Genomic DNA, 12947 nt, shown 5'->3' with positions numbered 1-12947 from the left:
GGAAGGGGCAAATAACCCCAAAACCAAGAAATAAGAGGCCCGTGGGTTGGGATAAGGAGAGTTTACTAAGATAACAGAAAGATACCGTCTAACAATGCTGACAGGACTTTAGAGCAAAAATATATGAAGCTGTTGATACACAGTGCAGTTTCTCACCAAACCCACAACTCAGGCCGTGCCACCCAGAGCCGTCCCAGAACCCGACCGTCCCCCAAGAACCGCGCGTCCCGGAGCCGCCCTCGGCCTTCCTCCCGTCAGCCCCCCGATATCCTGGGCAGGACGTAACTGGCGTGGAATACTCTCTTTGGTCAGTTAGGTCACCTGTCCTGGCCTCGCCCCTCCTTTCTCATGAAGAGCTGAGAAAGTCCTTGACTGTCTGACAGCAATTAACAACATCAGCATTCCATCTGCTGCTACAAATGAATTTAACTCCATCCTGACCAAAACCAGGACAAGAGGGAAAATTACTGTTATTACCAAACTGAAAAGTGAAGCAAGCATTGAACAGCAATAGCAAGCCCAAACCTGCAAAAATTAGAGAAGCCTGAAGCCTAAATGCTCCCTATCATCCTTCTCCCTTTAGCTTACCCAACTCTTCACACAATCAACAATCTCCTTGTGAACTCCTGACTTGGCAGGGATGAACAAGAAGTTTGCCCAGGTAACACTTTGCTATACACCGAATTCTCAACAAAAGCCAGGTGTAGTTTGCAAATGCTGCATGAAAAAGCATAAAAATAATAAGGTGAAGGAAAAAGATGAGAGATGGAAAGAGAAAATTCACAAGAGAAAAGCAAAACTATGATAGGTGTAATTGGAAGCAAATAGCTCATCATCTTGAAAGAATCTAGAACTGCTGACAATTAAAATTGATCCTACAGGACATGTGGTTAAATACTTTCATCTGAACCGCCTATCTGAAACCACTTACACGGAAGAAACCAGAAAGCACTGGGCTGAAAGAACATGGAAGGCAAAGAACCCAACCAACCCACGGACTTTTAAACAATGTTCAGGCCTCAGCAAAGTTTCCAGTGAACGTTTCTACCCTCCCCTACGGGAGATCCAGGGAAAAAGCTCCCCAGTAAGATCAGCCTGCAAATCCTCAATGCCAGATGGGTAGGGAAGTGGCTGCTCTTTTCAGTGACTTAAAAAAAACAGTAATAGATAATTCTCCACTGTCCAAGCCACAAACACAACATTTGCAGCAACTCCTGCTGAAATCCAGCCTAATTTCATAAGGAAGTGACTTCTATGTCCTCCTGCCAAGTAGAACGCTTTGTATTACTGCACTGAAAACACAAAGGAAACTCAGACAGCCCAGTGCAAACAGGCACTTTCGGTGACAGCAACTGCGGCACTGCCATCTAGCGATTTGTGAGCATCAGCTGATCTCACAAATTTCATCCCCCTGCCACATTTAGCTAGAAGGCAATCTCGGTTTAGGCTTACATGGAAGTAAAAAAGAAGGGATATGGAAAAAAGAAATACAGAAAACCACAAGGGGTGAGGGGGAAGGGAGGGGAGCGGGGGACACGGACGGGACGGGACACACACCACATTCCCAACACATCACGCTTAAATTTATTATCAAGTCGTTACGTTTCCGCTAATATTTTGCAATAATCTGGACAACATGACCATACTTCAAAAGCATTTTTCAGGTTGTGACTCCAAAATATAGAAATTCACAGCCAACTATAACCTACAAATGCAGATGACCAAATTCCACATGGAAAAACACATTATCTAGAACGTGGTGGTATGTCAGAGTTTAGAAAAAGGAACTCTTTTCAGTCACCCTTAAATAACTGCTGCTTGTAGTGCAGTAGATGCTCCTGCTAATAAAGTCCTGTCCCCCCAATATACTTCATAACCCCAGGAGGAAAAACTGGTCTCTAAGCAGAGCCTCAAACAAAACAAACAGTTGGAATACTAAATTCAAATGCCATTAAAATGCTATTCTTGCCTGTAAGCGTAATATTGACTATTCTAATTGTGTGGAACAATACTGATTACATACATTGTTAATATCTAAGCACAAGTCAACAACTGTCCAGAAGAGTGAGCTGTCATTTATTTATTTATTTAACTAAACAAATCGATTGCTTTGAGCCATTCCCAGCGCAAAAACCTCTCTAAATAAGATATTGCATCCCAGGTTGCATTACCTGATAGAGAGATTCCTAGGCACATACTTGGAGTCAACAGGAGAGAAGACAAAAGGAAAACCTTCAGTTGTTAAAGACAGAGTGAAGCTGACACAAAATAAAAAGACAACACTTCAGAAAACACCCCAAAACAACAGAGCTGAGCTGTTCCTATATCAAAGTTTCATCTGAAAAGTCCCTCACCCTACTTTATTCCATTTCAGACAGGCAGGGACAAAACTTCCTTCAGACTGGGGCCTGGTCAATACAGCCAGATCCCAGGGGACACGCAAAGCCTCGCTCTAGCCAAAGCAAGGGCACGGAGGGATCTCCAATGTAATCACCTTGGGTCAAACGACTTGTTCTAACACCTGCTGAATAGTCACAGCATAATGTTAATCACAACTCCCACATTAAAAAAGAAAAAAAAAAGGAAATGTTTACCAAGCAGAAACCACTTTGCCTCAGACCTAATGCTGTACCAATAGCTTGAAACACCAGGCATGACAGAATGGTTTAGCCTCATCCTACGACTTCTGCAGACAGTTACTGTAGTGCACAGATAGCACAAAACCCAGGCAGTTTTTCTAAGAGTTTCCTAGTGCCTGAGAATTGTTTCCCACATTCTTAGTGCCATTGTCAACCTTTGGGATTCGTTGCACACCCTTACTGTTGTTATTTTGAAATCATAGAGGGCTTACATAGCTCCACAAGCCACTGATGACCACAGAGAACTGTTGGTCTAGTATACAGTGTTATCTACATGGGACTACGTAAACCCAAAGACACAGCTACACAGAACCACATGCATTCAACCAGTTTGTACCAACTGACGTAGGGTAAATGTCATGATGCAACAGCTCCAGCACTTGCAGACGATTTTGCCCAAAAGAAACGTTTGTTTTTCACGGCACTATAAACGAACTAGAAAGGGCAAAGCACTGCAACAAGGTATCCTCCAGAAACAGACTTCCTGAAGCATCACTTCTATCCTATGCTAAGAGATCCCCAAGGGTAAGGATTTCTACTGCCAATCATGCTAATTCCAGCTAAAACCACAAGGGATCTAGCACTTCCAGCCTGAGCTGCAACGCTGGAGCACAGGGCCCTGAGAGCAGGCATCTGAACACTACCCAGTGCCGGGAGAAAGCCTGGTCACCAGGAGGGTGACTCGCAGGAGCAGATCACTATACAGGACCTAGCAAGCTATCAGGAGCTGGAAGTTCCGTGAAGTGCTGGTGGTTTCCAATACCACTGCCAGTCATCACTGAGGCCGCAAGGGGTCTTGCTCTGTAGCTTCATCTGCCTCACAACCCACAACCGTAACGCTGCAAGAAGCCCCAGAGCCTGCCAGCAAGGAGCACTGGGGCCAGTGCAGCCTTTCTTTAGAAGGACAAGACGGTTCAGAGTAAGGGCAACAAGACAGACTGCCTACACCAGAATCAGTCTGGTGAGGGGCAGACACCGTGCAGTCGCAGGTGTGCTGCCCAAGGGGGGAAAGTCGCCCCGACGGGACGGCTGCCGGAGCTCGTCCCGGAGCGGACCCCGCCGACATTCCTCACACACACAGCCCGGCAAAGACCTCAGCGACCCTCCGCCCCACCTGGCACAACCTCCCGCGCTGCCCCCAGGACCGCGTCTTAACATCCGGACCTGCCTACAGGGCCCCAACGGCCCCAGACGGCACCCGGGACCGGGGGACACCCACCGCTCGCTCCGGGATGCCGCCCACCGCCCAGCCTCACCCGCCCAAAGCCTTCCAGACGCTCCCTCCCCGCCGCCGCCGCGGACGACGGGTGCCAAGGCGTGCCCTCCTCCCGCCGCGACACGGGGCCTCACCGAGCCCATCCTCCAGAGCCCACCGCCTCCTCCCGCTGCGCACCGCCCAGACATTCTGGCCCAGCCAGAAGGCCGCGGCCCCGAGCACCTCCGGGTGGCCCCGCCTCCCAGGAAAAGGCTCCTTCGGGCTCGGCCGCAGGAGCAGCACAGCTCCCCCGCCACGCTCGCAGCGGACCTCGCGTCACGTGGGGGTGCCGGTCCCGCAACCTGCCCCCCACCCCCCTCCCGGCCCGCTGCGTGCCGCCTCAGGCTGCGCAAGTCGGCAGCTGCCCAGCTACCCGTAACCCTCGTGCCTTCATCCTCTGCCAGCCGGAGAGAAAACAGTTACTTCAGTTTTACAGCCTTTACAAAGCACCAGGCAACCCTCCCAGCTGCCCAGGGTTTCCCCCACAACTCACCTCTGCTGCTGCCAGTGCACTTCCTGGGTCCAGTGAAGGTGGTGGACAGCGCTGGGGTGGCGAGTGATGGGGGTGTGCCCCAGCTGCTGGACCGGCTCTGGTGTTGGCAGCTCCTGGGCCCAGGTCTAGTTTTCCTGGGAGGGTGGCCTCTTGGGGGGCTGGGAAGAGTCCTGGGAGCCGCTGGCCCTCCTCTTTGCTGCTCGTCTTGGTCTCCCAGGGGCACGGTCCCTGCCCTGGCTGGCACTGGAGGGACCTGCCACAGCCTGCCCCAGACCCGCCGCCGGCTCTTCACGCTCCCCGTGGATGGGAGAGGGGGCGTGGTGTGGGCTGGTGGGATGCCCAGCAAGAGCAGCGGCCGAGGTGCTGGGGCGCTCCTCTTCCCGAGCCCCTGCTGGGCTGCTGGAGGGGGCTGGTCCAGGGGCAGGAGAGCCGGCTCTGGAGGCAGCAGGATGGGGGGCAGAGGTGGGCCTGCCCTCCCGCGCCTCGGCTGCAGGGCCATCCTCCAGGCCCAGGAGACGTCGGGCCTCCCTGCGGCAGCGCCGCACGGCGACACTGATGAGCCGGCGCACGAACGACACTGCGCGCTCCTGCAGGCTGGGCTGCAGCAGCCGGACCAGCACGTCTTCATCCAGCCCGTATAAGCCCAGGACGGCCCGGATGAGGTCCTCCAACACATCTGCTGTGGAAGGCTGCCGTTGAAATGTGGCCCTCAGGTGGTGTTGTAGCCACGGCAGAAAGCGTTGGAGGAGGGCTGGGTGCTCATCAAAGAGAGATGCCCAGGTGTCTGGCTGCAGGCCACCCACTGTAGCCCTGGGCACCGTCTCCACCGCCGGCGGCTGGGCAGCTAGCGGGCGAGGGGGGCTGTCGGTCCCCGGGTGTGCGGGCGCTCCTCCAGCTGCAGGTATGGCAGGCCATGTTGAGTCCTCTCGTGGTGGTCTGATGTGGACCTCTTCAAATTCATGGTCTGCCCGCACCGAGTGCAAGATGGATTGTACTCCCCTCTTGCAGAGGGGGCACTCAGGTTTGCTGTTAGCCCACCGCAGGATGCAGGCGTAGCAGAACTGGTGGAGGCATGGCATCACGAAGGCGGCGTTGTCAATGCTGTCCAGGCAGACTGGACAGCGGTGTTCCACCTCCGTGGCCATGCTGTTCTGGCTGCGGTGGGCTGGGAGGAGCTGCGGGTGGTGAACTGCTTCCTCCAAATGGCGCTGCAGCAGCTGGAAGCTGCGCTCGAAGATGCGCCGCGTGTGCCCTGGACACACCCTTCAGTATCTCTGGGATACCGCACTGGAAAACCGTCCTGAGTAAGGCAGCAGCACCAAGCCTTCGCTCAGCACTCCAGCCTCGCTGGCTGCTCAGCTGGAGTCTGCGCTTGAGGCCGTTGGGCACCCCTGTGTGCTGGGTTACAGGGCTGGGTGACGTCACGCTTGTCCGTTGGTGACCAGTAAACATGGCACTCAGGCAGCTTCCAGAAGCTGCCATGTCAGATGACTACTTTTTGGTGGTCTTCTGGCTTTCACAAACCTTGACGGACAATAAAACACAACAGAACAGAACTGTCCCTGGTGGAAGGAACTCCAACAATCTTCTAGTCCGACTGCCCGACCACTCCAGGGCTGACCAAAAGTTCAAGCCTGTTGTTAAGGGCATTGTCCAAATGCCTCTGAAACGGATGGGCACGGGGCATGGGCCATCCCTTGAGGAAGGCTGTTGCAGTGTTTGATCACCCTCTTGGTACAGAAATTGATCCTGAGCTCAAGTCTGAACCTGCCTTGACACAGCTTTGAGCGCTCAGTCACATGCTCTGGCTTGGCCGGCCCTGTGTGGAGCCAAGAGTTGCACTTGATGATCCTTGTGCATCTCTTCCCACTCAGGATATTCTGTTATTCTGTGAATTTATACTTGTGCCTGGCACCCACCCACCCAAGGTGCAGAAGCCAATAGTTTGTCTTGTTAAATTTCATGCCCTTGATGACTGCCCCATGCTCCAGTGTATCTACAGCCCACTGCAAGGCCTGTTCTTGCTCAAGAGACTTAACAGCGGCTGCCGGTTTAGTAGCATCAGTAAACTTGCTAACGGTGCATCCAACCCCTGCCCCCGGATCACTGATAAAAGGATTGACTGGAACTGGCCCTAGAACTGAGCCCTGAGGAACAAGCCCGAAGCACTTGGCTCACTCTTGTGGGTTTTCTCCTGCCTTTCTCTCCTTCCATTATGCCAAATCTCATCCTTGATCAAACTCTAACTAAATTGGAAAAATAGTTAAAGCAATAAATAAGTAGAACTAAAAGAAATAACAATTTCCCTCACATCTGCCTGTAACCAGTGTTTGAAATGAATCGTTGGCGGTCAGAGTTACAAAGGGGAAACTGCCATATGCTCTGCCCCTTTATGCTGCATTTGTACGTTGTTACTGGCTCCTTAGTCATTATTCCAAGGCGTTCATTGTTATTATTATTATTAATTTATTAAAGGGAAAATATCTTGCTTTTGTGAAGTCAACTTCCCATCTTTCTCAAGGGTAAAGGGATAAAGTGAAGAGACTGGCTTGGAAGAATTGCCCTACTTCTGGACGTGGCTCCTCCAGGAACAGGCAGAACATCACAGAAGTTCAGGAGCTCAAAATCAGCCTTGATTTCTGTCAGAGTTTTGCGTGGCTGGGTCCTGGTGGAAAAGGGGGCGGGGGGCTGCAGAAAATGGCTGCTGCAAGAAGCAGCCAGAAGCTCTCTGCAGGCCCGAGAGAGTAAACATGGGCTAATTCAAGGCCAGAGTTGCTGCTGAACAAGGCCGAGCCAATCGTCCAATGTCACAGCGCCTCAGGGAATCACATTTAGGAGAATAAAAACGCAGGCAGGTGCATTTTCCCACCAAAGAGGGGAGTGAGAAGATGTAAGGAGCTGTGCAGGCAGCAAGGCCGGGGAGGGCGGGAGAGGAGGCCTCGCCCTGCTGCTGGAGAGAATGATGCCCCTGCAGCCTGTGGAGAAAGCCATGGTGGAGCGGGTGTCCCCCCAGAGCCCATGGAAAAGGCTGAGACCCCACCTGCAGCCCCTGGAGAGGCTCCACGCTAGATGAAGCAGGTGGAGACATAGAGGAGATGCTGTGACCCACGTTAGAGCAAGCCCCTCCCTGTGCCACAATGCAGGGGAAGAAGGGAGTGAAATCATGACCAAAGTGAAGTCTGAAGTGATAGAGCGGCTTTGGTGGGCGTCTGGCCTCCAGCCAGGACCAAACCACCACAATTTATGACAAAGCATCTCAGGAATTACTTGCTGTCTCTAAGAGAGAGACTTGTATGCCATCAAATACATGACTTGGTTGTCCAGCATGGGTAAGTGTAACATGTTTTATAGTTCCTGCGCTATTTCTAGACCCACCCTCAGCAAAAGAAAGGGAAAGGAAAAAACGTCACAGCATTTCACATCTTTCATTAGAAACTTTATTCCATCAGCCTCCAGGTACATGAAGTGAAATAAATGGTAGTGAAGGGCAGAAGGACCAACAGCAGTCATCTTTGGAAAACAGAAACATTTTCACAACAAAACACCTTTTTGTTACAGCTAAGAAAAAAAGCCAGGCACACTTGATAGCTTTTCTTTAAAGATGTATTACAGTTCAGTCACACCAAAGTGAAACGTTGTGGGCTAAAACTGGGAAGTTCTGTGCTTTAGCACTAGTACAAGCCTACCAAACCACACGATTTGCATCTTTCTGTCAAAATTTCTGTCCAAATGAGCTGTGTATTCTTCAGTCTGGACTTCAGAGCTTCAGTATAAGGATCATTAGTTGGATACCTACGTAAAGAAACAAATTCAATCATGGTCACGGTACTTGGAAAATCCAACAGATCTTAACTGACACCTTGGCCACTGTGGAGTTTGTTTTATTCTGTATTCCCTTCAATATGAACTCAGCTTTGCAGATTGTCTCAGCAGAAAGTATGAATGCACTGAAATCTTCTTTCCCCTAATCTGCATGCGCATCTCCAATTAAAATTTATGTGACTTCTCTGGGTACATCAAAATAAGGACAAACTTCATGTGTGACTGTGTTGTGATTAAAATCTTTGCTTAAAAGCCTTTAAGCGTTTTAAAAAGCCTTGAGGTTCATGGTGTTTCTCCATGACCACCATTAGTACACCTACATTATGGAAAACCTTAGGTTTCTACTTACTACCTCAATTAAAGTCAGCTACACACTTTGTGCATCGTTTTGCACTTCAGTAAACTGGTACTAAGTTGCTCCCTTTTCAGTGTGACATTTCTCACTCTTGTAATGTGACTGTTTAGCAGCAAAGCTTCTCTTGCCGTCCCTGTCCCTGGTGAAGGCATTTCTCTTAGTAGACAGTACTTGCTGAAATTACTCGTCAGCTTACTCGTTAAATTCCCACCACAATATAGTATCTCTGTTTGGATTTAAATTCTCTAAAGAGCATACTGGGATCTACAGAAAGGGCTAGATGACAAGCATGAAGATTAAGTTGGGGGGGTGGTCTCTCAAATTGACAGATGAGTGTCCTTCAGTGGAAGCCTCCTGGGGCACAGAGGGGACAGTGGGATTGCCAACGCCAGTCCCACGGGCTTTTGTCCTGTGGCTGTCATTTGACAAAACTATGTGAGCCCTGCAGGTAATCTGTTCAGAGTGTCTACCAGCGATCCTTCGCTGAAATAAATTCAGGGAGGACTCGTGCTTCCCGCTGTATGCCATACGATGCAACTGCCTACCCCTTTTACCTGGGCACAGAGCAAATGTTGGGACACGCTGCTCCCAAGAAGCTGGAGAGCTACTGCCAGAAGAGGGTGGAGGAGCCTGCTGGGGCTCCATTACAAGCATGTTTTCCGGCACCATCACCAGCAGCAGCAGCTAGAAACAGTCCTGCCGCACCTGATGCAGGGTTCTAGAGGTAACTTGGCACTGACACAGAATGTCCGGTCTGGATCAACCATTTTATTTCCAGCTGAGATGTTTGGGGAACAATTCTGCTCCAATGCATCGCTACCTTGGCAGATTTCACAGTTCCCAACAGGCTGTTCTGGAGGGAGAGAAAGGAGCCTGTTGGAAAGGTGCTCTCCATGCAGAGCCAACAGAATGAGCTAAACTTTAAGGAGGGACTGGTTTGGACTTTCCTTCTGCTTCCTCGTTACTAGCCTTGACAACACCACCTTGATGTTTTTTCCCAATGAAGTAGGTTAAAGTGTTATGTATTAGGTAACCACCTCTGACAGACATGGGGACGACACGAATTCTGCCTTCAATCCTCTCCCTCTGCCCAGAGGTTCCTTCAGCCGGACAAAATAAAGGCCAGTTGGCCAAAATGCCAAAGAAACGCACACACGGTAGAATATTTTTGCAATTACAACTAGATGGCTAGAACACAGACACACAGCATAGAAATGGAGACAGGAGTTAATAAAGAATGGGGGGTACATGTGTCACATTATCAGCGATGCAAAAGACCAGCTTAAGCACGTGTTTCTCTACGTCAGCTATAAAAAAGAAAAGGTGCCTTTTTAGCAAGTATGCACAGAGATTGCTCAGTTATTTCTAAGAAAAAAAAAAACCACAGAATACTTGACAATTTTTATCCTCTATTACAGACATTATTACTACCTGTTTATAAAATGTAAACCTTTCCTCGCAGTTAAGATTTACAGCAGTCATCACCTTTGTCCACTCCTTACATAATCAGTCCCTGGTGACAAAAATAAACTGATGTAGCACACACCTTTTCTGAAGTAATTACTGATATGTGATGGAGCATTAGTTGTGTAGTGGCAGAAGTAGTGGTCAGAACTGCAACGTATGGAGCTGAATGGCAGCAAAAGACTTGTTGAAGGCTGGTGCTGGGTCTGGAATACCAGGAGTTTCTCGAGGCATCCATCGTAGCATACTGAGGTACGCAATGCTTTTAACTCCCAAACTATGCAAGCAAGGTATGCCCACCACCAGTAATGGACAAGAAAAACCTGGTCATGGATTCCCCAAGCTTCCTTATCACCATCAGATCATGTCTTGAGATCAGAATGGAAGGTAAAATTTGGCCAAGCGCCTTTTCTTCTACAGAACTAGTGAATCAAATCACCTGTACAAAGTGGTATTTGGTAAACTGCACTGTCCTGGGAGGACACGAAGTCTATATTTAAAGTGTCTGAAATGGGATGTTATAAAAACTGATCTGCAAGCTAGTATTTTTAAGCCAGTATATTACAGTATAAATGTGCTGCATACCTGCGTCTATAAAATTAACTGCCATGAAAAAAGAACAACCAGGATCCCCAGAGTGTGGCATTTGTCCATCTGTCACTTGTAGACACAATACAAACCTCACATTGAGATTCTGTTTCAGGTACAGCAGCTGTCTGCTGGACAGATTTGGAACCAAATCTGATGGAAAGGAAACTAGAGGAAGGAGCACAGTCCTGCCACTTTGCCCCGGGAGAGTCCCACTGTGCTACACATCAGCTTTTGGGGTCATTCACTGCCGACCTCTTTCGGTGAGGATGTGGGGCTGTCTCGAACTGGTAGCAAGTCATAATGACATGGAATGTGGCTGTTTTTTGGCAGATCATACGGATCCTGGCTGAAACGTCCGGTGCTGCTGAGTGCTCCCTGGACAACACTCAACGTAGGTTCTGTGATAAAAGAGAGAAGATGCATTCAACACTAGAAGCAGCAAACAGAAACAAACGCGGGGTTACACTTCAGTTTGCATTACAAAAGATCCTCTCTTCTCTGCTTCAGTATTCCTTGTCACAAGGCAGGTGTGGGAACAAAGAGGGATATTATGGTGCTTTGGCTTTACACTAAGTTACACCTGTGGGTTTGCAGCAGGGCCCTGCCACAAGTACATTTCCTGACAGAAGCAAGTGTGCTTTGTCTGTGCATAAACAAAACCAACCAAACAAACCCCCCCAACAATAAACACAAAATTAAAAAACCCACCCACCAAACTAATTTGGGGATTTTAATTAGTTTCATAACGAATTTTTAATTAGTTTTTATAAAAATCCTTAGAAATGTGGGGAGAACTGGTGGGTTTTGGAGGAATGTCTAACTGGGGACAGAAAAGGCAAATGGTATCCTATGACAGAAGACATAGACTTTATTCCAGCCTAGAGAGCATTGGGATAAGGAGGATTCTACCAGACCCCCAAGTTTTCTGGAACTACACCAGCCACAGTAGCGCAGGAACTCGATAGGGCCCCTGTCAGTGAAATACAGCCTCTGGGAGGGAAGATGCTGGTTTTCATGTCAAGAAGAGGAAAGATTCTTTCTATCCCTCCCATAAACTTACTCCAGCTGTGTTCAGTACTTAACTGCTGCTGTGGGTCTGCATGGCCAAACCAGCTCAAGGACCGATCCGCCGCTGACCAAGGCCGAGCCCATCAGCACCGGTCACAGCCCCTCTGTGGTCACATATTTAAGAGGAAAAAACCCACCAGTGGAAGCTTTTGCCACCAGAGGAGGGAGTGAGAAAATGGAAGAAACTTTGCAGACACCAAGGTCAGTGAAGAAGGGGAGGAGGAGGCGCTCCGGGCACCACAGGAGAGATTCCCCTGCAGCCTGTGAAGAGCATGGGGAACAGGTTGTCCCCTTGCCACCCACTGAAGATGATGGGGAGCAGAGATGCTTCCTGCAGCCCGTGGAGAGGCCCCCAGGCTGGAGTGGGGAGACACACGTTGAAGATGTAGTGACCTGTGTTGGAGCAAGCTCCTGGCAGGACCTGCAGCCTATGCAGAGACAGGCCCCAGGCCACAGCATGTTTTCTGGGGGGACTTGTGACTCTGTGGGGGACCAGGATGGAGCAGTGTGGGCCTGAGAGACTCAGAGACATTCTATGATTTTATGACTGTACTCCATAGCAGTGACCCACACTGGGACAGCTGGTGAAGAGATGGAGCCCCGTGGGAAAAGACTGATGTTGAAGAAGTTTGTGGAGGACCCCATGCTGGAGCAGGGGAAGAGTGTAAGGAATGCCCACCCCCCCCTTTCCCGCTAAGAAGGAAGATTACTTATGAGGAACTGATGGAAACCCCCATTCCGCCACCCCCCTGTGACACCTCAGCAAGGAGGAAGGGAGAGAAATAATGAATAAAGTTGAGTCTTTGAAGAAGGGAGAGGCAGGGACAGGCCTTTTAGGATTTGGTTGCACTTCTCGTTATTCTACCCTGGTTTCTGTGCATGTGAGTGTGGTAAGATGGGTTTTTTCAATTCCCTGTTGAGTCTGTTCTGCCTGTGACGCTGATTGCGGAATGATCTCTCCCTGTCCTTATCTCCACTCCTAAGCCTCTCAAGAGGTATTTTCTCCCCCAGCTGAAAAGGGGAGTGAGAAGAGTGTCTTTGCTAGGAACCCGGCCTCCAGTCAAGGTGCAACCACCACAACAGCCTAAAATAGAGTGCGATCAAATGCTTAGCTTACGCTGTTGTTTAAAGACAGGCCTTCAAACCAGGGAAATTGAGCGCTCTCTCTAGGTTAGAGATCAGAGCTGAAGGTATTTAAAGCTCTGTCCTTGTGATCTCTACCACTTCCCTGGAAAAGACGTTGTGAGATGGGTGGAGCAG

The 12947-nt window shown here is 49.8% G+C and overlaps 1 protein-coding gene across 1 annotated transcript in view; it reads right to left on the bottom strand.

The window, feature by feature from the left end:
• Positions 1-10783: 10783 nt before the first annotated feature.
• Positions 10784-12947, bottom strand: part of LOC311204492 (uncharacterized protein) — a gene marked incomplete at its 5' end in the record, with an annotated part of 71377 nt that continues 69213 nt past the window's right edge. The window contains one exon of the mRNA XM_084280909.1: positions 10784-11017. Coding sequence (XP_084137035.1) covers positions 10857-11017 — 161 coding nt within the window. The 3' untranslated portion in view covers positions 10784-10856. The remainder of the gene's footprint in view (positions 11018-12947) is intronic.

This window comes from Gallinula chloropus, assembly GCF_964237585.1.
Source record: "Gallinula chloropus genome assembly, contig: HAP1_SCAFFOLD_177, whole genome shotgun sequence".
NCBI classification, from domain to species: Eukaryota; Metazoa; Chordata; class Aves; order Gruiformes; family Rallidae; genus Gallinula; species Gallinula chloropus.
Note: the sequence above shows the minus strand (reverse complement) of the source record. Positions and strands in the feature narration are given on the sequence as shown.